General features: G+C 39.0%; 1 protein-coding gene and 1 long non-coding RNA gene across 5 annotated transcripts; one reads left to right on the plus strand and one right to left on the minus strand.

Annotated features, from left to right (window-relative positions):
- Positions 1 to 1,318: 1,318 nt before the first annotated feature.
- vps39 (VPS39 subunit of HOPS complex) lies at positions 1,319 to 24,699 on the minus strand. 4 transcript variants are annotated; one of them, XM_026151260.2, is made up of 24 exons: positions 24,120 to 24,691; positions 23,871 to 23,936; positions 23,692 to 23,756; positions 23,535 to 23,577; positions 23,291 to 23,385; positions 21,330 to 21,428; positions 21,129 to 21,221; positions 20,422 to 20,605; positions 17,973 to 18,093; positions 17,237 to 17,357; positions 16,851 to 16,980; positions 16,326 to 16,468; positions 16,053 to 16,193; positions 14,688 to 14,829; positions 13,215 to 13,301; positions 12,256 to 12,329; positions 11,961 to 12,177; positions 10,856 to 10,984; positions 10,639 to 10,741; positions 9,752 to 9,797; positions 9,105 to 9,254; positions 5,347 to 5,481; positions 3,732 to 3,823; positions 1,319 to 3,366 (listed from the first exon to the last, which is right to left on the minus strand). In XM_026151260.2, exons 1-24 carry the CDS (start codon positions 24,190 to 24,192, stop codon positions 3,285 to 3,287), a joined length of 2,631 nt encoding a protein of 876 aa, XP_026007045.2. In that variant the 5' UTR covers positions 24,193 to 24,691; the 3' UTR covers positions 1,319 to 3,284. The 4 variants fall into 4 exon arrangements, with proteins under 4 accessions (XP_026007045.2, XP_080149858.1, XP_080149857.1 ...); XM_080293732.1 differs by having other exon boundaries at positions 16,851 to 16,977; positions 23,535 to 23,756; positions 24,120 to 24,692; XM_080293731.1 differs by having other exon boundaries at positions 23,535 to 23,756; positions 24,120 to 24,692.
- On the plus strand, positions 14,706 to 15,751 carry LOC145422398 (uncharacterized). The gene is made up of 2 exons (XR_013903681.1): positions 14,706 to 14,838; positions 15,121 to 15,751. It is a non-coding gene; the product is annotated as an uncharacterized LOC145422398 (long non-coding RNA).
- Positions 24,700 to 24,860: the final 161 nt, after the last annotated feature.

The raw sequence follows: 24,860 nt of genomic DNA on the forward strand, positions 1-24,860 counted from the left end.
AAATTGGTTTATAACTAATGGAAATGTCAGAATAAAAAAAAGTAAAGGTGAACAATTAAAACTGCTACTCAGTTAACAAATTGAATAGTCAAATATTTTAAGAAAAATCTGAATTTTGCTTAAAAAAAATAACACACAGTTGCTCCAGAACATCATTATTTCCTGAAGCTGCTCTCTTGGATTGAGATGTGGTGACTGTGGAGGCAATTTGTATACTGTGTACTCATTGTCATGTTCAAGAAACCAGTTTGAGATGATTTGAACTGTGTGACATGGTGCGTTATCCTGCTGGAAGCAGCCGTCAGCCTACACTGTGGCCACATAGACGGACAACGCTTAGTTGGCACTAAGAAGCCCCAAGTGTGCCAAAAACATACAGCATACATGCTATTCCAAAACCAGCAGCCTGAACAACATGTTCAGGCTGCTGGTTTTGTTGTTCAGTCATGTTGTTTATGCCAGATTCTGACAACCATCTGAATACTTCAGCAGAAACTGACAAGTAGTTTATTCAACCCTGTATTGTCCGTTTTGGTGAATCCATGAGGATGGCAACTTCAATTTCCTGTTCATAGGTGACAAGTGTAGGACCTGGTATGGTCTTCCGGTGCCGTAGCCAATCTGGTTTATTCACATTGTAGATTCAGAGATGCTCTTCTGCACACCTTGGTTGTAACAAGTGGATATTTGAGTTACTGTTGCCTTCCTTTAATCTCAAAGCAGTCTCCTCTGACCTCTGATTTTCACTCAGAAAACTGCAGTTCACTGAATATTTTTCAGGCCATTCTCTGTGAACCCTAAAAGTGACTGTGTGGAAAAATCCCATTAGACAGGAAGTTTCTAAAATATTTAAACCAGCTTGTCTGACAATAACCGCCAATTAAAGTTTGAATTTCAGCAGGTTATCCTTATCAGCAATGGATGTCTAAATGCACTGAGTTGCCACCTGACTGCTGACTGATTTGCGTTTAAAAACAAATAAACATTTGAACAGCTGTAGCTAATAATCTGCCTGGCAAATCAATTTATTCAGCAGTGGTGTTAGCCACAAGAATTCTGAATATGCAGAGTAAAAATGTAGATGTTGAACATAAAAAGTAAAAAAATTCAATCATAAACCCATTTTTGCTGGTAAGTTATCGGTAGCTGTAGCCCACACATCTACACATAATTTATACTTAAGAGTCTGATGACATTTTCCACAGTGACAATACTGTTTTGGCTTCCTACTAAATCCAAGCACTAAAAAGATTCATCACCTGCATAATGAATATGTGCAGTGTAGGTGTTGAGCGTTGCTGTCACACAGGCACAAACATGAGTGGAAATGCATGTTTATTACCGATTATAGCCAAACAGAGAGACTGCACCGACCTGCTGGGTTGCTCTTCAGAAACAAATAACTCAATGAGAAATATGTCATCTACCCTCTTAGTCTTTATACAGTATACACTCAGTGGTAACAATAATTTCCACAAAACAATACTTAAAAAACAAAAATGTGAAACAGTCTTAGCAGAGAATGTGTGCAAACCTCTAAAAGCAGAAGAAGAGGAGATATTTCAAGGAAGGGATGTAGAAAATGCTACAAATTACAAGAAAGATCTATTTTCTTCCAGTCATCCAGATACCCAAACAACAGTGTCACTGACAACACTGACAAAGAAAAAAAAAATAAAAAAAAAATCCCAAAACAAAACATACATTCATTGCTTTAACTTTATTCATAATAACCTGGGGGAGCATTGCTTTCGTTAAATACCTCCCAGGTGAACAGTAATTTGTCATTTGAACATACTATTGCAATGAAAAAGCAAAGATCCGAGTTAACATGAACAAACAGGACAAGGTTACAACACTTTTAATCTGTCTCAGAGCAAACCAGGCAACAGCCTTATACGTAAAAGAAAAAGTTACAGTGGCTAAGCTGAGACTCATGGTCACAGCAAAGGGCATAAATCAATAATATTTACATCAGTTATTCCATTAGTCTTCAAAGCAGCAAAGAAAGCCTTTAATAAACCCAAATATATTACATTTCATGTATGACAAAGGAAAAAAAAAACCCAAACAAACACTGTTTTGTAAAGTTTCTTTAGAAAAAAATTATTATTAACATAGTTGGAGAGACATTTATGTCACTGAACCAACTAAATAAACCACAACATCAAAGCTACACATCACATGTTATTGACCATCTTCCATGGCAACGGCACACCCTGACAGAAACAGTTTCCCTCTTCAGGAAAAAAAACAACTTTGGAAAAGCACATGGCATAGACCTAGTTCCCAAATTCCCAAAGATCCAAGTCAGATTGAGCAGGAAGATCCATGGGGGCTGCGCCCTGTAACCCACAGGACGCACTGCAATCACGCCCTGATGGGTCACAGCGGCACGAGGGAGGCCTAGACCGTATAAGGCAGGTGGCTTCAATGCGGTGGCTCATAGGTGAAGCAAACCAGGGGAGAAACCGAGCGAGTGCTCCTCAAGCATTGCAAAGTTTAAATTAAAAAAAAAAAATTATTCCACGACAAAGAAGACAACAACGACAAACGAGACATTAAAACAGTGGAGAGTGAATTTAGAGCGATAATATTTAAACTGTAAAAAACAAACGAGGAAAATATGTTAGCTGCAACAAATGATTAAATAAAACACAAAAACCACAAATGTGCAGTAAAGCTGTTTTAGTAAGTACCATCACTTGCAATGACAAGTCATGAGAGACAATCTTCAGAGTCGCAGAAGGCATTCACCAGTACTCCTGCAGAGTCTATATGGCATATGAAGCAGTGTTTGAGGCCGATGCAGTGCAACAGGAGGGAAGGGAGACTGTGTAAACCAGGCTTGTAATCATCTCCTGGTGAGTGCATGCACAACGTCTGTTGTTACAGTTGTCAATAGTGTCCGTTTTCCTCAGAAGGAATGTGTACCGTAGAGCCGTGAATCCCTTCTAGCGTTACAGCGACACATGCTTTTCAAATGTCAACGTCTACCTCACTCCCTCTCTCTCCCCGCCTGTTGAACGACCCTGGGCATTCCTACTGCTACTTCATGCACAGAGAGAGAAAGTCGACTTCGGCTCCCGTCCTGCTCTGTGGTTTTAGCATGACAACGGGAGGTCAACTCAGGTTAAAAAGAATCTGCAAGCAAAATCCTCTGACGTGCTTTGGACAAAAGCGTCCCATTCTAAGCGCTTCCAACTACCACGTGTATTTCTAGTTCACAGATGTCCAAGGAGTCGAAGAAAGGAGGGCAATTTATTATTTCTACTGTGGAGATGTTACTGTTCAGCAGGGCAAATGTTGCGGTCTTTGCAGCAGAAGTAATGCACCACCACGCCATTGGGATACCTGGCAAATGCACTGAAAGAGAAAATAAACAGATGTGTGAACGCTTTCCTACTGATTGTTACAAGCACATAAACAAGCATTAAATGAAAGCTGAAGGAGTAAACTATGTGTATGTGGTATTAACAGCAGCTTGTCTCATAAGAAAATACAACTAAATTAATAAACGTGCATAACCCCACATTAGTGAGAGTTAATGTGTCTATAGAGCAAACAAATCATCCCACTTTTCAGTTTTAAGATTCAAATATTTGTCATATACTCAAATTTTCAGCAAAAGAATGGAGAAGAAAACCCAAAATCAATGAAATAAAGATAAAATTTGAAAACCAAGTAAATATAAAACAACAGCATGCTAAATCTGAACAGGACAGTCCTACCTATTTCCTATTTTCTTCTTGCAGACTCTGCAGATCTTCTCTTCTGTAATAACGCATTTAACCTGCTGGTGGAAAATCCGCTCCTCTTGCACCTGAAATCAAATGACAGGAACACGGACATTAAATCGTCTTTCTCCAGCACAGTCACTCGATTATAAAGGTACAAAACCTCCATCTCGAACACTCTGTCGTCTACCATTTCACCATTCAGCACAAATATATAGCGTGACGGATGGAGGAGTGTGGACTCTCCTGCTTTGAAGAAAAAACGCACAAGAAATCAAATTGTGGACATGATTTGAAGTGTCGATTTCTGCCAGTGTCTCTACAGCTCCTGTTTATTTAACACTCTGGATTGGAGACCACTTCAGCTCAACCTGTCAGATGTGGACCTCATGATTAATTCTCAAATAGCTCTGGAGATGACAGATGAGCATATGAAATGTAAATATTAAAAAATATATATGTAGCACCGATTTATGCTGTTCATTTGAGATATCAGTTTAATTACTCACGCAATCATCCTAGTACTTTTTTGTATCGCAAAGAGACAAAAATGTCTTAAAGAAATATACACATTAGGAAAAGTAAACAAATATGTTGCATTGCATTTGCACTCACTGCCCACAGTTTCCATTACTACAGCAATATTGAACGGTTGAACCAGGCCAGCATTTAAGGGCATCAAATTGACATCTGGACATATGTGTGCAAGCTGTTTAATGTGAAGCTAATTAGCTTGCAAACTGATCTCAGCTGTGACCCTTTAAGCTCATCTTTTGTAGCAGGCATTGTTTCACTGCTAATGCGACCATCTGCCCTGCCACTGAGAGAAAGCGCACAGATATGGTTTTAAATTAATTTGTTAAGTTTAATGTGGAAACAAGCTGTTTGGGTCTGCTAATCAAGCAAAACTACTGTTGAAAATCAAACTGGAAAACACATTTGAGAAGTTAGAAAAATGTCCTTTTTAGCCATTAACTGTTGCAAACTTTGACTGCCCACCGTGTTATTGATATTACAATTTATTTAAAAAATTCTTTAACTAATTTCTAAATATTCTGAGAGATCTGGGAACAAAAAAAGTAGGAAAACAATCTAATTAAAGATGGGGCATGCAGGAGCACTGTACCAGGTCAAAATATTAACTTTCAGTTTTAGTGGGGGTAGAAGGGGGGGCTTCCTCTGAGCAGTGGCTACTTCATTTCAGGTGAAGTAAGCTCACTGAACATTCCTGTTTGTGTCACTGGCCTGGTGGTGTACCGGTAACTTCTTTATTTCTTAATAATTCTTAATAAGCCATTGAAGGAAAACAAACATATGTTTCTCCTAACAGCGCTAATAAATTTCATATTTAAAATATTTTCTCCCAAGTGAAACTGTACCCCTCTAAAACATCAGCTGTCTATCCTTCAACATGAGGACCGAAAAACTCTCAGACATGCACACCTCTGCTTCGCTCAGGCGTTGTTGAACATGTCTGGACTCTTTTTCAGATGTCAGCCTAAAGTAAAAAATCTTTTAAGGAAGAGGGCAGAGGCCTAAATTCCTTGCTAGCATATATCAAGCATTAAAATTCAGAAGTCATTATGTGAACCCGCTCTCCAGGACTCACCCTCAGGAATTCGGCTTGCAGCAGACTTTTCAGCACCTGGTTGCAGCGCTTCATCCGAGCCTTCTCCTCCAGGACGCTCTCCAGGAAAACCCGGATCTCACGGATCTGAGTGTTTGCTGGGAGCAAATTGATGGCCTGAGTAAAGAAAAGAAAAACAAAACACCAGCTTGGTAAACACTACTGACCACACCTTGCTATTTAAAAAGGTTTCAAAGGCATAAGGGACCTCTGTGGATTACTAAATGGCAAACACAGACTTTAAAAGTATATTTTTTTATAAACAGCAGTGCTGGTAATTTTCATGTTGTGGGGCAACAACTTTCAAAAGCAGCAATGATAGTGACGTGTAATTGTCATTTTCAAATCCATTAGACTTTTTATTACATACTTGTTCATCATTTCAAAGTCATAACGGCAAATCAAATCACTTGTCTGGGAAAAACTAATTTGCTGTCCCACTTTGTGTTACATGATATCCTCCAAACTTCTAACTGCATCTTACCCTCCTTCACAACAACTAAATTACATCTCCTGCGTGCTTTTACGTGACCGTTTAGAAAAACTAAACACAATCAAGCTCTAGTTTTTTTTCTGTCCTCCTGCTTCATATAATGTAATAAAATTAGTACAAATTACCTCGTTAAACCCAAACAGCTGCCATAGAGCACAGAGCGAGCATTTTCTTCTGAAAAACAGAGCTGGATTTAGATTAAACTGTATTTTTTTATTAAACAGAGACGTGCAATAACAGACTGTGCAATAACCTTAAATAATATGCACATTTTAAAAGTCTTTACGCTAATCAATTACCCTTCAATGATGCTACTAGCACTTACATTTTTTGTGTTTAAAGTGTTTCTATAGATCTTTCTGCCTTGTGCATCGTAAGGTGGTCAACTGCACTGATGTCTCACTGAGGGGGAAGACCAAGCTCCTAGAAACTGGCTGTGATTCTTCTGGACCTCAATTTTGCAATTGACATCTGCTTTCCTGAAGCCAAGATTGAAGATACACATGATTTCCTACATGAAGTCAAAAGTGCTGCCCAGGGAACCAGTGTCCATCTTGAAATCTCAAACTAATATCAATGCACCGGCTGACTGCTTTATTCTACTCACCAAGGACAGATCTACCATCAAATGCGGGAGCATCTTGCCAAGATGTGGAAGGCTCTGAGTAAAGGTTAGCCAGACTTAAAGTGTTTAAGTCGTGTGTTGATGTGATCCTGCTCAGTGAGTCTCTACAGTTGCCCTTGAAAAAAACTGCTGAGCAAGAAATTGGATCAAAACCAAAACTGCATGCTTCGTGCCACCGTTAATATTTCCTGGAAGAGCCACATCGCCAAGGCCGTATCTATAGAACCATTCATTCATTGAGTAGACTTATCTTGCTGATTTCTTATTCACTAAAACTGTTCATTTTCATTTTGTTGGAGCACAATGAAACCTATTTTAAATAGCAAGCATGCGAGTGAAGAAATGAAAAAGTTCCATTAAAAAAACAAACAGAAAAAACAAAAACAAACCCCCCCCCACACATCAGATGTTTTGCATAAAGTTTTCTGTCATCTTGTCACGGCAAGGCAGATCCATGGGAAATGAAAGCAGGGTGCCAGTAAAGCCGATGAGGGTGTGCAGCACAGAAAGATGGGATGAAGAGCTCTGGTCTGATAATTTAACATATCTGTGATCTGAAATCAGCAGTGCCTTTCTCAAAGAGTCACATGTTCATTAAGTCACAGACAGAACAGAGGCTGTTGGAGCGCATTTTACAACAAGAACATAACCCAGAACAGACAAACATTCTTGATTTATGTGTTTAAACTTTAACAGAGACAAAGAGGTCTCTGAAAAGCCACGCCTCCTCTCCTTAATGCTAAGACATTAAGAGTTTTTTGTGTAACTGTTAGCTGGATTGTTCAGAAAAAACAAAAACTAGAGCTGCAGTCAAAAAAAAAAATGGTTTGACTGAAGTCATATCAAACCACTATTAGTCTTAATAAAGTACAAATCTTTAAAAAAAAAAAAAAAAAATTGCTATTCACAGCAGAAATAACTATAATAGAGCTTACCAGTAACCCAGGCATGGGCAGTCACAAGTCAGTGCACTTGTAGGTCTGGTTAAACAGAAAAGGTTGCACGGATGCTCAAGGGTATCCAGCATAAAATCTTTGGAAGTATGTTCTACCCCTACGATTACCCCTATGAGAAGAACCGCAACTCAAATATCTATAGTATCATCTTCATAGTGATGTAAGATATTTTTTGGCAAGATTTGAGAGGTTTTATGAAAGGTATTGCAACACAAAGTAGGTACTCTCGGCTGCTCCTTTATTTCCCATGGGCGCTCACCACAGCGGATGGATCCATGTTTGACTTGACACAGATTTTACACTTCATGCCCTTTCTGATGCATTTATCTAGGCTTGGAACTGGAACTATGAGTACACTAGCTTGTGAACCCCCGATGCTGGATTAGTGTCTCCTAGGACTGAAAAAAAGGATCTTTCACATGTAAGATGAATACATTACCCACACCAGCTTATATGTCTTCAGAATTAAGATTAGACCAGGGTGACAAAGACTAAGTGAAGATATCCCCTCTATATATTTATTTTTTTTGTTAAGTTTTTAGTATTCAGTTTACATTTTTGATGTTCTAATGCCTTCATTTCAGTTACCTAAACCTAAATTACCCTTAGTTTTATTTTTAACAATAATGACCTTAACTGTGTCACCCAATTTGACATAATCAATTATGGTGGGTGAATTTAAAGGTGTGGAAACTTTAACAGGTAATCTTTTTCCCCCCTCTGGCCAAAAAACAAAAAACAAAAAACAAAAAAAAACAGATTAACTCAAGAATACAGCTATTGATGTAGCACTCTTCTACACCATCAACAGTCAAACCAATGAAAATTTGGCTGGATGAGAGTTTATGAACCAAATCAGTTGACACGGCGACTACGGCGGTGTTAAAAACGACTTTATAAAGTAGTCTTCAAGAGATATTTTCTTCACAGCATTTGGAGGGAGTGAGTGGGGGATTGTGAAATGATATTTTGACAAGCAAAATGGGTTACGAGCCACTTTTCAGTGTAACATCTTTTATTTAATTAACTTCTTGCTATTTTGGTTTTGGGTGCAGGTCTTTTAACAAGTTACACAAAGTAAGTTTTAGAAACTTCACCACAGATGCCTCTCAGGGGAGACCAGCACTCTGTTGGACATGTTTTTCTGCTTTGCTGAATCCTTCTGTCAAAAGACAGCAGCTCGATTACCCCCAGCAGTGCGAGCGGCTTTCATTTTGTGCTATAAACAAACTAAATCTTTAAAGAATCTGCATTCTGTTCAGTGGCTGCTTTCTTTCTTTTTTTTATAAATGTCAGATTATTAATTTTGTGTAAGTCACTGAGTGCGTGTCACTGTTAAAGCTGTTTTTTTTAACCTAATTTTAATCCAGTCTAAACAGGCCGACTCTGTCCTGGATTGAGTTAGAAAATACTTTAATTGATTGAGTGAGATGTTTGAGGGTTTATGCAAAGTGGAGTTATTTTATGTCAGGGGACTCATAAAATTCAAAGTCAATTACCGTCAGTATACTCTAACTGGCCTCACTAGACACTAACAGAGCCTGATCTGACTTGATGCTGTTAAACATTCCATACTATACAAAGAAATAACAGAATCGCTACCAGAGACTAGGCAGCAGTGAGTCACTCTGGTGAGAAATACCCTGCTGATGCAATCACTGTGTACCTTGGTGGTGTTGAGCTTGCTGTGGTGCAGCTCCAGGACCTGCAGGGCTGCCTGGAGGTTGGCCTGAGGCTCAGATAGCTCCATCTTAATTGGCCCCAGGCAGTGGACGTCAGGAGGTGACAGGTACATTCGCAGCAGAGAAAGATAAACCTACAGAGCAGAAATACAGCTGTTATTAATGTGCTTAATTGACAAACTAGCACCTTAAGTTATGGCCAAAAACCTGTCTCATGAGGTTTGACTACTAACGCTTAAGGCACCTCATCCTCGAGTCCAAGTGAACATTTCTGCCAAACATACATAAATTTAAAGAGGCATTCAAGAGAACAGGACAGGCAGACAAACAGGCCAACAACATGCTGTCATGTCAGCTGTCATTTCTAGTTAAGTGAGGAAGAAAATTTTTAACATTTTTTTTTGTAAAGCTGGCAATGCTCCTTGTAGCATAAATAATTCATTATAGTTGTATAGCATGTTCTGTGAACACAAATGTGCTTATCAGAAGGCAGCAAAGCATACAAACTGAAAAATGTGGTCATAAAAAAATAAACTTTAATAAATTCCAGGAGGACACAAACTCAAAAGAGGTAACCCCCCCCCCAAAAAAAACCCCCCAACAACCTAGAATTACACTAAAAACTACTTACATCTTTATTTCCTTCCACTGAACTGTTGTAATGTCCGTGACAGTATCTGCAAAGAGCACACAGAAAAACATTAGCAAATACATGATGATATAAAATTGCTCATTTTAATGCTATGATGTTGACTGATTGGACAAACACAGCACTGCAGGTAATTACACTGGCTCTGCCTTGCAGAAAATGCTGTTAAATATAGAGTTACTTTCAGCTGCTCCCTTATTCACAAGGCGTCACCCTTCAGGCAGCAGCGCATATTTGATTTGGCAAGTTTTTAAACACCGAATGCCCTTTCTCATGCAACCCCGAAGGGCTTTGTGCCTCCTCTCGGGATCAGGCCAGAACCCTTCACTTGGTGGGCCAAATATGCAAACCACTACTCATAGTCAGGGCCCCAACTATATGATAAAGCATATAGTTGGGGCTGGATCAGTGAGGGTTTCTTTTTCACTCACTATGTGGTTAGACACCACTTTTCATGTAATCATTAGTTATTAATAATCTGACTCTTCCACAGTATGCCCTTTTGTTCTTTGTGGTGGCAGATGCCCGCCCCTTCCCGAACCTGGTTCTGCCAGAGGTTTCTTCCTGTTAAAAGTGAGTTTTTACTTCCCACTGTCCCCAAGTGCTTGCTCACAGGGGGTTATTTGATTATTGGGGTTTCTCTGTCTTATTGTGGGGTCTTTACCTTGTGATGCAAAGTGCCTCACAGTGACTATTGCTGAGATTATATAAACAAAACTGAATTACACTATGGAATCCAAAATGCATGTAAATATGACTTCAGGAAATGACCCAAGTTCGTGACTGAGTCAGGAAATACTTTGACAGTTTAACATCAGTCATATTAGCTGTTGATTGGTGTTACTTTTCAGTTGTGCAGGAATACTCACTCTTCAGCCATGTGGGTGTCTTTCAAGATGTGTACATAGATGAAGAGCGCTTGCTCATGTTTACCCATACGACCCAGAAGCAGAGCCCGTTCCTCCAGCAAGCCTTCAACATGGAAACAAAAGTCAAGGATCATGACATGGCAACTCACGTCTTTATTTGTATTTCCCAAGCAAACAGTAGATAAAACCTGTCATCTCAGTGTAAGCAACATCCTACCATCAAAGGGGAAGTCACTGATGAGTCTGGCAGGTTCATAGCATGTAGAAATATCCAGGAAAGTCAACAGCTTGTTCCTGAACTCTCCCAGTTCACCATTCTCTTTCCCTGCAGGAACAGCTGAAGCATCTACAATAACAGAGCATTTTATTACAGAGATGTTCAGATAATGGGTGAGTCTGTGGAAAAAAGCTATTTCCGTTTTAAAGAATGGGTGTTGCTCTTCATATTTGTCTACAGTGGTTTTTGCCATTTTGGGGGTTTTTAGATCACTTGTGATGTAGAAGTAGTAATATGAGGGTTTGTCTTACTGTTCTTTGACAAATTATAACTATATTAATAAAATAAATAAATAAATAACTTAATTATTACATTTCAGAAAAGGTAAATATCAAGATGATTTATCATATGCCCAAAGTAAAAATATATTTAACCACACATATTCCCAGCCTTGTACCCAACGATCACAATAAGCCTAGAGAAACTCTTTAATATTGAGGGCTGCGTGTGCTTGCATTCCAGTTTATCGTGAAATGCAGCAATAGCTGGCCCAAGGATCGGGTTTTTCTTATTTCATTAGCTGTTTTTAAGTTTTATGGGGGTTTGGTTCTTGTTTTTAAACAGAGTGCACATTAACGAGCATTCCTGCTGGGAGGTGCATTAAAAGGTGTTTCAAGAGTAAGAGATGGATGGACCTGATAATCAGTTCTGACACAGACTTTATTTGCAACAGCGGTGAGAGAATACTCTCTGCAAGAAGAGCCAGAGTGAATCCATATGCAGTGCGGTAATGAAATCAAATAAAAATTCTAAAATACAATTAAAAAATAAAGTCTTTTAAAAGTAAACTCAACTTCAAAAAGGCCAGGTTTGCTAGAAAGCCTTCAAAGCTCCATCACCCTGCTACGCTGATGCTACAATTACACTCCTCCACTTTTCTCTACAGCTAAAGGAGGTTATTGTGTATGTTAACTAATAATTTATCAATGTGATATGTGCCCAACAACGTAACTTATTTTCATAGTCTAACAGGGAAAAAAAGGCTAACTGTAAAACTTTTTCATTCCCAGACACTCAGTGTACTCAGGTTTATTCTTGCTCATACCTTTAGGCAGCAACTTGAGGTACTCCTTCATGAGGACTTGAACCCTGCCCAGGTAGAGCTGGATTAGCACATTGTGAAACTCGGGACCCTGCTCTTCCCACACGTAAATGATGTGCTCTAAATATGGGATGGCGAGCTCCTTAAAACCATCCTTTAGAAACTGCAGCACCTTGTCTCTAGGCAACGACTCCACTTCTGTCAGGTCTTCTGTAAAGATCTGAGCAGGAAGACAGGTTTTTACTCCATTGGGTAATAAAAAGGAAGTCGTGGCAATGGATGTAAATGTTGTACCTACCTTCAGGCCATCTTCAGGAAACGTCTTCAGCACCCAGGGAGAAAACTCAAAGATTATACCCAGATTCTCTGCTCCTGTGTGCACAGAGGTGTTATGATGGCTAAGTGGGCTTAACTTACAACTCAAATCATTAGGTTTTAATCAGCCTGTAAACATTTCCGACCTCAGGGAATAATTAATTATAAGAAAATTAACATATTGTTTGACTGGACTCCAATGCAATAACATGAATACATTTATACAACTGAACAAGTTCAATACTGCACAAAACAACAAATGAGTTTTACTGTTGTGTCCTGCATTTAGAATTTTGTTGCAAACGGAAAATAATAATACTAATGATAATACTACTACTACTACTACTACTAATAATAATAATACTAATAATACTACTACTACTACTAATAATAATAATAATAACTAAATAAAACTGTTTTGGACTTTAAAAAAAAAAAATTGCCAATAATTAAACACAGCTAATTGAAGCAAATGAAACTGTCCCAGTGAAGCTGGAAGAGTCCACAGTTTCAGAGGGTTGTTGTTGAGTTTAAAATAACATTTACAATAAACAAAAACACAATCAAACGCCAAATGAAATTCTTAAAGCACAGTTGAAACACAGACTACTGAAAGAATTTTAATCATTTCATTATAAAGACTCATTCTAGTCATTACCTTATTCACCTCATAGGAATTCAAAAAGTACTACAGCAATTTTAGCTGTTGACCACCCAGTAAGCAAACGGTATATAGATGTAAAGTTTCATAGCGAAACAAAGGAAATAAGAAAAAATAGAATTTTTTTTAAACGCTCCCATGTAATTAATCTCAGACACGCAAATCACTGCAGATCAGTTATATCCAACATCCATAATCAATCAACATGAATGTTTTCTCTGGGAATTTTCCAAAATCCCATCAACAAATTTAACAGGCTTGAGCCAGCTGTTGATCCTTACCCAATCTTTGGAGGTACTGCACTGTTCGCTCATGGCCCTTAAGTGGAGAGTTGGCCTTGGTGGATTGGTCGAGCAGCACCTGCAGAGCTGCGAGAGTGTAAACAGGCTTGAGAAAAAGTAACAAGAGGTGAATAACAGAGGAACTAGAACAAAAGTGACGTCTGCCTGAGTGAAAGTAGCAAGATGTGGTCTGCTCTGCTCTGCATTACATAAGTCCTCCACCAACAGAAATTGGTCGAGGCATATGCAAAGTGTTAATCTGTGTTTTGGAACAGCTGGTTTGAATTGGCAGACGCAGAGAGAGGCAGACTTGAGCAGCATGACATCACACCCAAACTGCAGCAGGCCAATTAAAACCAGATGCGCTCTCTGCGAGAACAGCCACAGAGTACCAGCAGAAACAAAGAGCGTTAAGGCAGCTCTGATTCACAAGGATGACCAGTCGACCTCATGCAGGAAACCTCCTCTGAGATAATCTGTGCAACCACACCAGAATACATCTACGAGCTTATAACTTAAACATACTGAAATGGTTACGCTCACAACGGCTTTTGTGTTTGGGAGGTAATGACAAGACCGCTGACAAAAGCAGAGCAGATCTGTGATCAAATGAGCTGCCACTTATATAGCGAACTCCAAATACAACATCCAAAGCTGGAAACAGATGTCTCAATGCATTTTATTATTATGCATTCAGTTGAGGTCTGCAACAGATAAACCACACTGACAAATCACTGTAACTGTGATGGCAGTCATTATTCAGCTGATTGACATATCTGTTCTCTGCAGCTCATCAATTCAAAAGATATTTCACAGTGTCACTTATATTTTAAACAAGTGCATACGCATCATGTCAAAAGAGACAAAAAGAAAATTAACTTGCATGTATTAAACACTGACAGTAATTTGAATTCTCTCAAAGATGGACTTCAACCAGCTAAAGGCAAACAGTTAAGGTTTGGTGTACAACAAGCCATTGTTCAAGCTTTGTTTCTTGATTATAAAAATATGCAAAATAAGGGGGGGAAAAAAACCCCAAAACCCATCCTCTCTTATTCCCAGTTTTAAAAAGAGAAAGTCAACCAACAAGTCGACAAGCTTGAGAGAGAAATGACTTGACTCTCACTTGAACCCAACAGCGTGATACCTGCCAGTTTTCCAGAGGAGTCAAACACAGCTGAAGGTGTATAAATCTTATCCATTTCACTTGAATTATTACGATCTAAATCACACTTAATCAAATGGAATTCAAGTTCCAAAGAAACTTTTCCCTGCAAATACACTTGAAAGGATCCATGCTTTATATTCTGTTTGTAAGACTGTTTTAAATATTTTACCTTACATCAATAATGAATACAGCAATCTCATTTATCATTATGAGAAGAAGATGACAAACAAGTACCCTAATAATACAATACCCCTCTAACATGGAAAATTTATGAGATTTTAGGATTTAAAAGTCTTGACAATTACCTTTCTGGTGCAGGCCCTTCTTTTCATAGAGAATAATGAGCTCGCTGTACTTGTGAGCCTTCTTCAGGACATACTCGCTCTCCTCGATGTGGCAATGATTGTTCTCCAGACGAAGGAGGGGGGACACAAGGGCCACGTTTGTCTGGATGAGGTGAGGATAAAAAGCAGATCACCGTTTCTGTTGCTATTTATTATTTAAGCAATCTGGCACGTATTCCCGGCATCCCAAACACGCACTCATATTAAACTAGCTGCAGAGGACTTTAAGGCAAATTCAGACAGTTAAGCTGCTAATGCAAAGCCCAAGCAGTAAGCAGAGAAACTTGCTTAAATACATCTTATCCCACATTCCAACACAAGTTACCATTTCTCCATAGATGAGGACTGAAACTAAGTTTGCATAATAAATTCAAAGTTTTGTTTGGTTTCCCAGGTACCTACTTCGTTCAGTCAACACCGGACCCACAGTGCTGCTGCTGTCACGCCTCAATGACAGTCAAACTAACACTGCTTTGAACTGTGATCCAGTTTGTCTTAAGTTGCTTTAAACCTGCCCATCAACTGTTTAACACACACCCCTATGGCTACATATCAAGTTGCCTAATGTTGCTGCCAGTTTCTACAAGTGAGAAACAGAAAGTGAATCACATGCACTCACAGTCATTGTCATTCATAGTAGAGCCATCATTCTTTGTCAGTTTCTGGAAAGCACCGAGTATTTTATGTTGCTGATATTCAAAAGAATTCAATGAGTTTTGGGACTGTAAGTATGTTTGTGATTTCTTATAGAGGACTTTATTTTTTATTATGCTTTGCCTGTGTTGTATTCCATCAGATGTGCAGCTATATTGTGCTTGTGAAAGAACGCCTGTATTTGTTTGCATCATTTTGTGACATTACATAGCCCTGGTCATGTCTAATGCATCATCTTTACAACATATGTTTAGTCTATTTGCTGTTGTTTATATGGTGAAACATAAGTGAGTGTCTGGAAAATTGTTGATTAATTTCATTCACGTTTACATTTTTAAAACATCTTAATAAAGAAGATGATACACCTGTCACTTGTTGAAGAGTTTTGTCTGCTTATCTGACTAAACCAGTTACAAATTTTACTTTTGAGATCACTTCCTTTTACTGTAAATGGATGAAAGCTGCCAAGTTTGTCAGAGCTGATATAACTTGTATCGCAAAGTATAAACATTCGGAGTAGGCTTGCTGACAATAGCAAGCTGTTCTTTAAACTTAAACTACAGTCTGAGGCGTCAGGGCCCAGGGTCCCCTGCTTTGTGTGCGCAGGCTTTAATTTATGTGAAATCTAAACTGCTCGAGAGGGTTATCTTAAAAGTCTTAATTATGTCTTACGTGAAGGTAACATTTCAGCAAGGTGGTATCGATGATCTGCAGGAGTTTTTTGCGGCTCTTGATGGTAGGCGTGCCCTCCATGAGAGGAGACGTCGTAGAAGGGTCAGAGTCATTCAGCTGTTTCACAAGGTGGCTCCGTTTCTTTGAGGACAGAAAAAAATAAAAACCAGGGTTTGCTTAAAAGAAAAAGTGACCAAACCTCCTTAAAGCAAAAATCTTATCGAACTTCTATGAAATTTTCCACTTTTCTCTGACACACAAACACACACCTACCTGCGTGAGGTAATCAATAAGAGCGAGATGCGCCTTTTCCAGCTCTGCCCCAGACAGAGTAGGCAGAGGGTTGGGGTAGTGCAGTTGTTTCCGGTAATCACCTGGGAGCAAGTCTGGATAAAGTCCAATCACGTGTGTGGGATCTGCCGAGCAAAGGAGGATAATAGTTAAAACTTTTACCTTCTTCTAGATTGATTAAAGGAAACTATATTTTGAGTAATATGTTTATAACACAATGTTTTGAAAACTGAAATTAAAAGCCCATTAGAGCAAGAATCACACGATAATAAACTCTTATACAGGCACAAGTGAAGTAATAACATGCAGTGATCATGTGTATAAAATTCTTCCATCAATATGCACAGTAAGCAACAGGAGCAAAAAAGAATATACTGGGAAAATTCAGATGCCTTCATCCGAGTGGACAAAATATTTTCAAGACGTCTCAGCTATAGGCGCATATTGCTGAGCTGTTTGTCAGAAAACAAAAGGAAAGGTGTCCCTGCGGATTGGCAGAAGTCCTACCTGTGCCGAGTTTGGCAAACACCTGCATCGAGTCATCAAATCTCTTCTGGCAAAACAGATTGAAGGCATATAAATTCTGGATGTGATGTATCTGCTGCTTCTTATCACCATCCGAGTCATCCTTCATCTTCTGGCAGGAAAAAAAAAGAAAGTCAACGAATTCATCACGCTACAGTAAAAAGTCCCAGATAAGTCTCTGGATAGCCAGATTGCTAAATAAGGTAACCATAAACTCCAAAGTTGAAAGCATTCTTACTGTTTCGGCTTGCTGCTCCTAATCAAGATAAGTGATTTTAATGTCCCATGCTTCGAGCTAAAGCACAAATTGAATCCTCAGGAATGTAATAATGGGCTTTAATAGTAATGTGAGTGGTTTTGCTGCTCACCGCCAGCTGAAGAGCAAGCTCAAACTGTTTGTCCTGTAGAAGCTGCCGGATCTGAGTGGCTATTGACACGGGCACCAGGCGCCACACAAAGTGGTTGCTGGCAACATACACGATATTTGGCCTGTAAAAGATAAGATAAGAGGAGAAAACAAGATTAGAGACAAAAGCCTGAAGCAAAAGTGTTTTTCTTTCAAAGGATGGACCACCATTATCGGCATCATTATCATGGGAAATGGAAACCAGGAGAACCGATGAAAGCGAGGATGTTAGTTAAATGATGTTATACAAGGCAGCCAGTGTGAAAGCATCAGGAAAGGCAAGCATTCATGATCAAACCTACCAAAAGTGCCCAAATACCACTGCAGTCTTTTACACAATACTGCACCAGTAAATATTTTCTGTTTCCAGAAAGAGCCTCTTCACAAGAAGATCTTTTGCCTTATAATGAAACATTTTGTTGACTTTGTTGTTTAGTATACCCAAATAAAATACATCATAATAGAAGAACTGTCAGGCTTAAAAGCGTGGATGACACTACACTTGAAAGGTTAAAACACAACATAGCAATTAGCTAGTGTATGATTGCATGGAAAGATACAACTCAGTGTTTCCACTCCATTCTCCAGATTTTTACACTGCAAAAAACATAAATCCAAGGTGTGACAATGCAACAGATCGTGATATAAATGATCAGACTTCCACGCAAAAGTAAACTTCAGAGGTCAGCCTGCCTCACCCTGCTGAGGTGATGAAGCGTGGTCTCTGCAGCTCCACGCTCTGCACCAGCAGCCTTGGCTCAAAGGTCCGTATCTCCACATACCGAGGAAGAACTGCTATGATGTAGGGAGGCTGGTGCTCTGGGAACATTAAAAAAAATAACATAAATAAATATTCAGATCAACCAAAATGTTACCAATCTTTGGCAAGATAGCATTATTTATAGCATTTTGCTTGTAGTATGACCAAATCGTGTCTGGCGACACCTGTAAACTCATAATAAGAAAGCAGTAGCTACCATGATGTTTAAAGGCATATAGAGGGAATATCTGATAAAAGGTGAAAAGACCTTCACACAAGATCTATAATATATCTATACTGAAAGCAGGGGGCCACATTTGTGATGAGATTTCTGGTCCTCGGGGCTATACAGGAAGGAATCTAACCAGACTGCAATCAAGTCAAGCCTGTGGTTGGATATGGGATGAAAGACACTCACAGCAAAAAGCCCAGGCCTCCTCTTCTGGTTGAGCAGTTAGGACACTCTGTTAGAAATATTCTAAACTGACCATACCTCAGCCTCTATTGCTGCTTGCCAACGCCACTATCATGACTAATTCAAAATGAGGAAATTGCAAACTGCATGAAACCACTGCTTGGAGGCTTCATTTACCCTTCATAATGTTTCTTTCCACGTGCCAGTGAGCACAGAAAAAAAAAAAAGGCCCTTCAAAACAATGCACAAGCTTATCTGCATCTCTTCTGTCACAAAGTTCCTCAGACCTACGGTGTCTTAGTCACAGGATAAAAAAAGCTGATCTAAGACTGAGTTTTGTGTTCTGACAAGTGGAAAACAGCATCACAGCTCAGACAGCGAGGGAGGAAGGGAAGAATGGGGACAAGAGAAAACAGACAGACAGCAGCTGGATAAGAACAATGGCAGTGTTTAGACAACAGGTCTGACTGATCTGTAAACTGCTGAACAAACCTGCCCAGTCACTGTGGCAACAAGAGAATAAACTATTACTATTTACATCATCATCATTATTATCATCATTGTCATTATTATTATTATTATTATTATCATACACTTCTTTACCAGGCTCATTTATATAAAAAATATATATGGACATTCTGAAAACTTCACACAGATGCTGCCATTACCGAGTTCATTAATTAAGCTCTCCATTATTAAGACAAGAACTGAAAGACTTACCTAAAATGTAACAACTAGGAAAGAGTATTCTCAGATTATGGTCACACTTTTGCTAAAAGAATTCTACAAGAATGCATTTATATAGTACCTATCACAACAATAGTCACCTGAAATCACTTTACAGCATTAAGTAGAGACCATAGAGAAGTAGAAAAAAAGACCCTACAGGGACTCAGTGACAGCAGAAAGAAAAAACTCCCCTTTAACAGGAAGAAATCTCCTACCAGCAGTACCAGCCTCAGGGAGTGGACTGGCTGGGTGAGGGGGAAAGATAAAAGAAAAAGGATAGGGACAAGACAAAAAACACAGACTGTAGGAGCGGGAAGACAAAAATCTAATGACGTGCAGCAGTGGTATATAAACACCTGGGGAGTGAAAAGAGGAGAGAGAGAACAAGCCTCAGTGTAGAGCAGCATTACTAATGGATGCTTCAGGGTCAACTGATCCAGCGCCAACTATAATCTTTCATTCCATATATATTTTTAAAGGCAACTGTTTTGTAGAATTTATGAGCAAAACAAAAAAGCTAAATGTCACCTCGAGAAAATAAACTGTTTAGTGCTGTGGTTTCTTTATTTGGTCTGCTGAGGTTTTCCTTTCTTGCCTGTGAAGCTCTGGGATTTTGGACGGAGAGTTTGTTTTCTATAAATTTGATTGCTAACATTAACAATGTCCACGAAGAAAACAATCGATGCTCTCCCTCAGGAATTCATAAACTTAAGGAAACAACAGTTATTGAAATGCATGAGTTTAGTTTCTGTGAATCGCTGGATTTTTCTGAGGTTTTATTGTATATAATCTGTGAAATGAAAGTGCCCAAGAGGAAAAAACAAAAACAAAAGGTGAACACAGTTGTTTTTCACTTGGGTAAAACAACTGCCAGGGTTACACATTTTGGCAAAACACCTTTGTATAATATCTAAAAGATGAACCCACACAGAGAATTGAGGGAGGATTTTTGGCTCTTGTTTGCAGATAGCTTTGTGCCCTTTTAACTTTCCTGTCAGTTTGTATTGATATCAAGAACAAATACACTCTAACAAAGACATTATGAGTCAGAAATACATAAATAAAGACTTGGATTGGGCTTGAGGTGGTGTGTGGGTTTTCCTCTCCTTCTTTCCCTTTTAACATGCTTGGATACATGACAGCAATTTTTTAATATATTTTCTTTTCACAAGCTGATTGATTACAATAGACATAAAACTTAAAATACAATGACAGCGTATCAGCTGTTGTGTCTTTTTCTTACCCATTGCTATAGGGATATCTGTCCAGTTCAGGGCACACTTCTGGGTGCACACTCCCTCTTCATTAAGCACCACAGTTAGGTCATCCTGCCCAACAGCCACCTTCCCATCTGCCAGTGGAGCAACCAGAGGTTCTAATTGTTTCCCAGTGGGGAAGAGCTCTTTTATGGAGCCACGGCCATCCATCTAGTTGACAGCAAATGCAGTTTGAATGAGTCCGTGAGATTCAGAATAAAGTAATAATATCCTAGCAGTGTTAAAATGATCTGTGAGACTGTTATAAAGTGCTTTACAAAGACAATAAAACACTATTAGGGAGATACATCTATATTATTAACAGACTTTCTGGATGTAGCTGATAAAACAAAAAGAGAGAAGCATGAAGGAAAAAGTCTTAAAATAAACAAAGTCAAGAAATTAAAAAGAAGACAGGAACTCATTATATAACTGTCTGCTTCTAGAAAGTGGCGTAAAAACATCACCTTCAGGTATTAATTTAACTTCTACTCAGCAAACCGGGCATAGAGGTGAAAAGGGAAGATGTGAAATATGAGAAAGGTTTCTGTGGATATTTCTTTTCTTTTGACAAGGAGTTTTTCCACACTTAAAAAGACCCATTATGGCTGGAAGAATCATTTTAAGTTATAAGCACATACAAGTAAGTTAAAAAGTAAAGAAGCTGCTTGCACCCCTTTTCTGTAACACATACCCGAATGAGGTAATAGTCTCTCTTGAAACCAACACATATGGAGTTTTCACACCAAGCCATTGACTTTGGAATATCTGGTGCAGCAAAGTCCCCCTGACAGACGAAAGGAAAACATTAAAATGGCTAAATGTGTCAAAGCGCTGGAAAATTCTGTTAAAGTTGAATCACACTATAATGAGTCACATGTCCAGTATAAATTACCTGCAGCTCATGAAACTCTCTGTCCTTCCAGTAATACAGCTGAAGTTTCTTTTTCACTGCAACACACATTCTCAGCTGTTCCTCCCCTGAGCTGGTTTGCTGAGAACAAAAGGAGACGAAATATACAATTTGTGAGAGGACATGTGAGGCAAAATATATGTCCAGCACAGATGAACAAACAAGACAAAATATTGCAGCTACTGTATAAAAAACTAAGAAAATGTTCAGGGTTTTTACATATTTAGCACAATTAAATACAAATTGTGTTTTTGGCTACGTTCACACTGTAGGTCTTGATTCTCAATTCCGATTTTTTTTGTCTGCTTGTTCACACTACAAATAAAATGTGACAGCAAACGCGCTCTAGTGTGAACCCTCAAGGCGGCCTGCATGCGCAAAAGAAGACGTCACACACAACGCTCTCTGTTTAGACCCAGACCGAACAGTATTGTTTGACTGATGGACCTTAATATAAAGACTTGTTTCTGACTTTACATTTCCCAGTTTTGCTTTAAGTTATAAAGTTATTTTATTATTTACATATGGCCTAATAATTATCCTTATTGCTGTTTAAGAGAGGAGCGGTGCTTCAAAGGATAGTTGCAGATTTCTGTCAGAATCTGCAGTTTATACAGTACAAATAAAATGTTCACGTTTCTCCAACGTTGTCTTCCCAACAGTTTCACTGACATCTACACTGGATGGCCAGGAAGCGTTCACGTTGTCTTCTCGGGCGCTGATGATTGGCGTCTGTCGTGTCTCAGTGACGTAAAAGACGGATTTAATGCGACATGACCGTTCAAGCAGCAGTCGCTTTCTAAAACATCAGATATGTATCGGATTCAGGACCACATGCGAAAGTGATCCAGATCGAATTTGAAAATATCGGATTTGTGCCGTTCACACTGTCATACCATGATCGGATATGGGTCGCATAGGGTCAAAAAAGTCAGATTTGATGCGCTTTCTCCTGCAGTGTGAACGTAGCCTATGTCACTCCTCCATATGTATGTTACTTTACTGTTTTCAAGACACCCACTGTTGTCTTAAATCAGATGACAAAGGCAGAGTTGAACTAAGCAATCACATTGCTTTTTATTTCTATTGTTAAGTGTTGAAAGAGAAATTGAAAATGTCATGTTAGTAAGCAGCACCATGGTAAACCTCAGATTTACTTCCTGTATTGATGCCATCTGTTGAAGGACAATGAAATCCAGAGGATTATAATTACCTAGGTCCTCGATTTGCTTCTGTAAAGTTTGTGAGATGTGTGAAAACACATTCGAAAGGCTACTAAAAACAGTCAGAAGTAAGACGAATGGTCTAGGCATGCTCAGTTTGATTTGGTTTTGCTTGTAAGCCATTATACTCAAATTTCCACGGCCACAAATAACTCCAAACTTAGAATTTAGTTCACTTTTGTCTTAAATGGTTCACAAACATGCAGCTGTATGTCTCGCAGTGTACACAACTGTTCAGGTGAAAACTGGTTTTGCTTTCATTTGTAATGGGAAGCAATGTGTGCAAGAATATGACTGCAGAAACAATACCACTACTAGAAGGAGAACTGGATACCCGACTAAAAGAAACCACCAGCTCACATCAACAGAAACTTGTTTGACTGCAAGACCAAAAAAAAGTTCAAGACTAGCTTTAAGTCTTTATCCTGCTTTAGCCCCCTACATTTCCCTAGGAGACTGCTGCTCTATTGTACACATAGTTAAGACATCACACACAAAAAGAACTTATAAAATATAATAAAAAGAGAAGAACTTAATCCTGTTTGAAGCTGGAAGCCCTGTCTACCTCTGTTATAGAATTATAGTCTGTGAGGGAAAATACTTTTTTTTTTTTATTGCAATACCACAAGTCACCACTGGGAGATAATTGACAGCTGATAGGTCTTATCTATCCTCTCTTACCACATGCTAAGTTACACAAAACAGGGGTCTATTACTGACCTGCAAGTCACATGCAAAGAGTGTGGCTCCTTTGGCTTTGGACACCACAGTGATCTGCTGGAAGGTCAGGAGGTCATGGACATGGATGTTGTTCTCTGTGGGGATGTTTAAATCGGTTTGTTTAGTTGTCACGTTAATGAAGAACTGATATTAGTTTGAAGCCTTTACAAGCCCAAGGTTCCCCCAATTTTTACTTTACATGACATTTTAACTCTGTAAAAATGTATTGCTGAGAAAAACTTACCCAGGAGACTGACAAGAATTTTGTACTGTGAGACAACATAAAGCTGGAGAAAAAAAAACACAGTTAAAGAGATAAACACACATAAGCTGGTCAACAAACAGAGGTGAACAATTTTAAATTCTAAATTTGCAGTTAAGCGACTTAAAAAGTCAGATACCTGCTGAATCTTCTTTGAGAAGTTCTTGTTGGATTTTTCCAGTGTGACCTCAAACCGGTTGCCTCCTAAGATAAAAAAAAGAAATGTGTTCATCAGAATTACTTAAATTGGTATTTGAAGTGTGCAACAGAAAGGTAAACCGGCCTCCAAATGGATAACATCCCCTTCGGTCTCCTTACCTGCATCCTTCTTTATTCGGTACAGAAGGAGATGGCCTGGTTTTGTTCCTACAAGCAGCCAGTCCTCTGTAAGGAAGGCGGTACAAAAGATGCGGTCAGTTAATTTCAGACATAACGTTTTCACATAAGTCTGAGATGTTACCTGTGTTCAGTAGTGAAACAACTCATGATTTCTTGACAACTTGCAAGACTGCAGTTCGATAAACAGGGGTACTATTTCAGTGTCACAAAATTAAATCAACAACTCACCCCAGGCTGCAAGGCAGTCAATCTGAAGAGGAAGCTTTTCCAGAATAGGTACAGGCTCATATGCGTCGTGCATCTTGAAGCGACGCTAATTCAATCTCACACACCCCTCTGATATATCAATCCCACACGGGGCGGACGCCTAATCGCTGATAAATCTGTCCGGGGGTACAGCTTTACATGTCGCCATAAACTAACACAGTTCAGTTTTGCTTTTTCTTGGAATGGCCAATACGGAGAACTGATTAGGTAATGCAATGCAGTTTGGCTTGTTAGCCACCTTCCTCCCTGACCAAAACAACAGCTGATCGTTAGCCTTTTAGCTAAGAAGTGAGCAACTATCGGCTCCCTCTCACTGCAACTGAAATCTGAGCGAAGACTGTAAGTTAACAACTGCGCAACTGCAATTAACCTAAAATGTTTAACCACAAACGCTATATAAACCACAGCAATTAGTTTTCGTTAGCCATGTAGCTTCTTGTTACTTCCTTAGTTGTTTTGAACACGGCTGCGCGAGCTGCTGGGGTTTGACAGGCACGTGACTGAAGTACGTGAGCTCACGAGGAACGCATTAAAGGCGCAGTGGCTTGCATTAAACGGTAAGTTGAACGGTTATTTTGCACTCTCGCGAGGTTTCGTACGAAAAGAAAAACCAGTATTTATGACACAAATACTTAAATATTATATATTTTTTAAATTTAGATTTCCAGGATTTAAAGGACACCCCTACTTGTTTTTTTTTAA

This window comes from Astatotilapia calliptera, chromosome 19, assembly GCF_964374335.1.
Source record: "Astatotilapia calliptera chromosome 19, fAstCal68.1, whole genome shotgun sequence".
NCBI lineage: Eukaryota > Metazoa > Chordata > Actinopteri > Cichliformes > Cichlidae > Astatotilapia > Astatotilapia calliptera.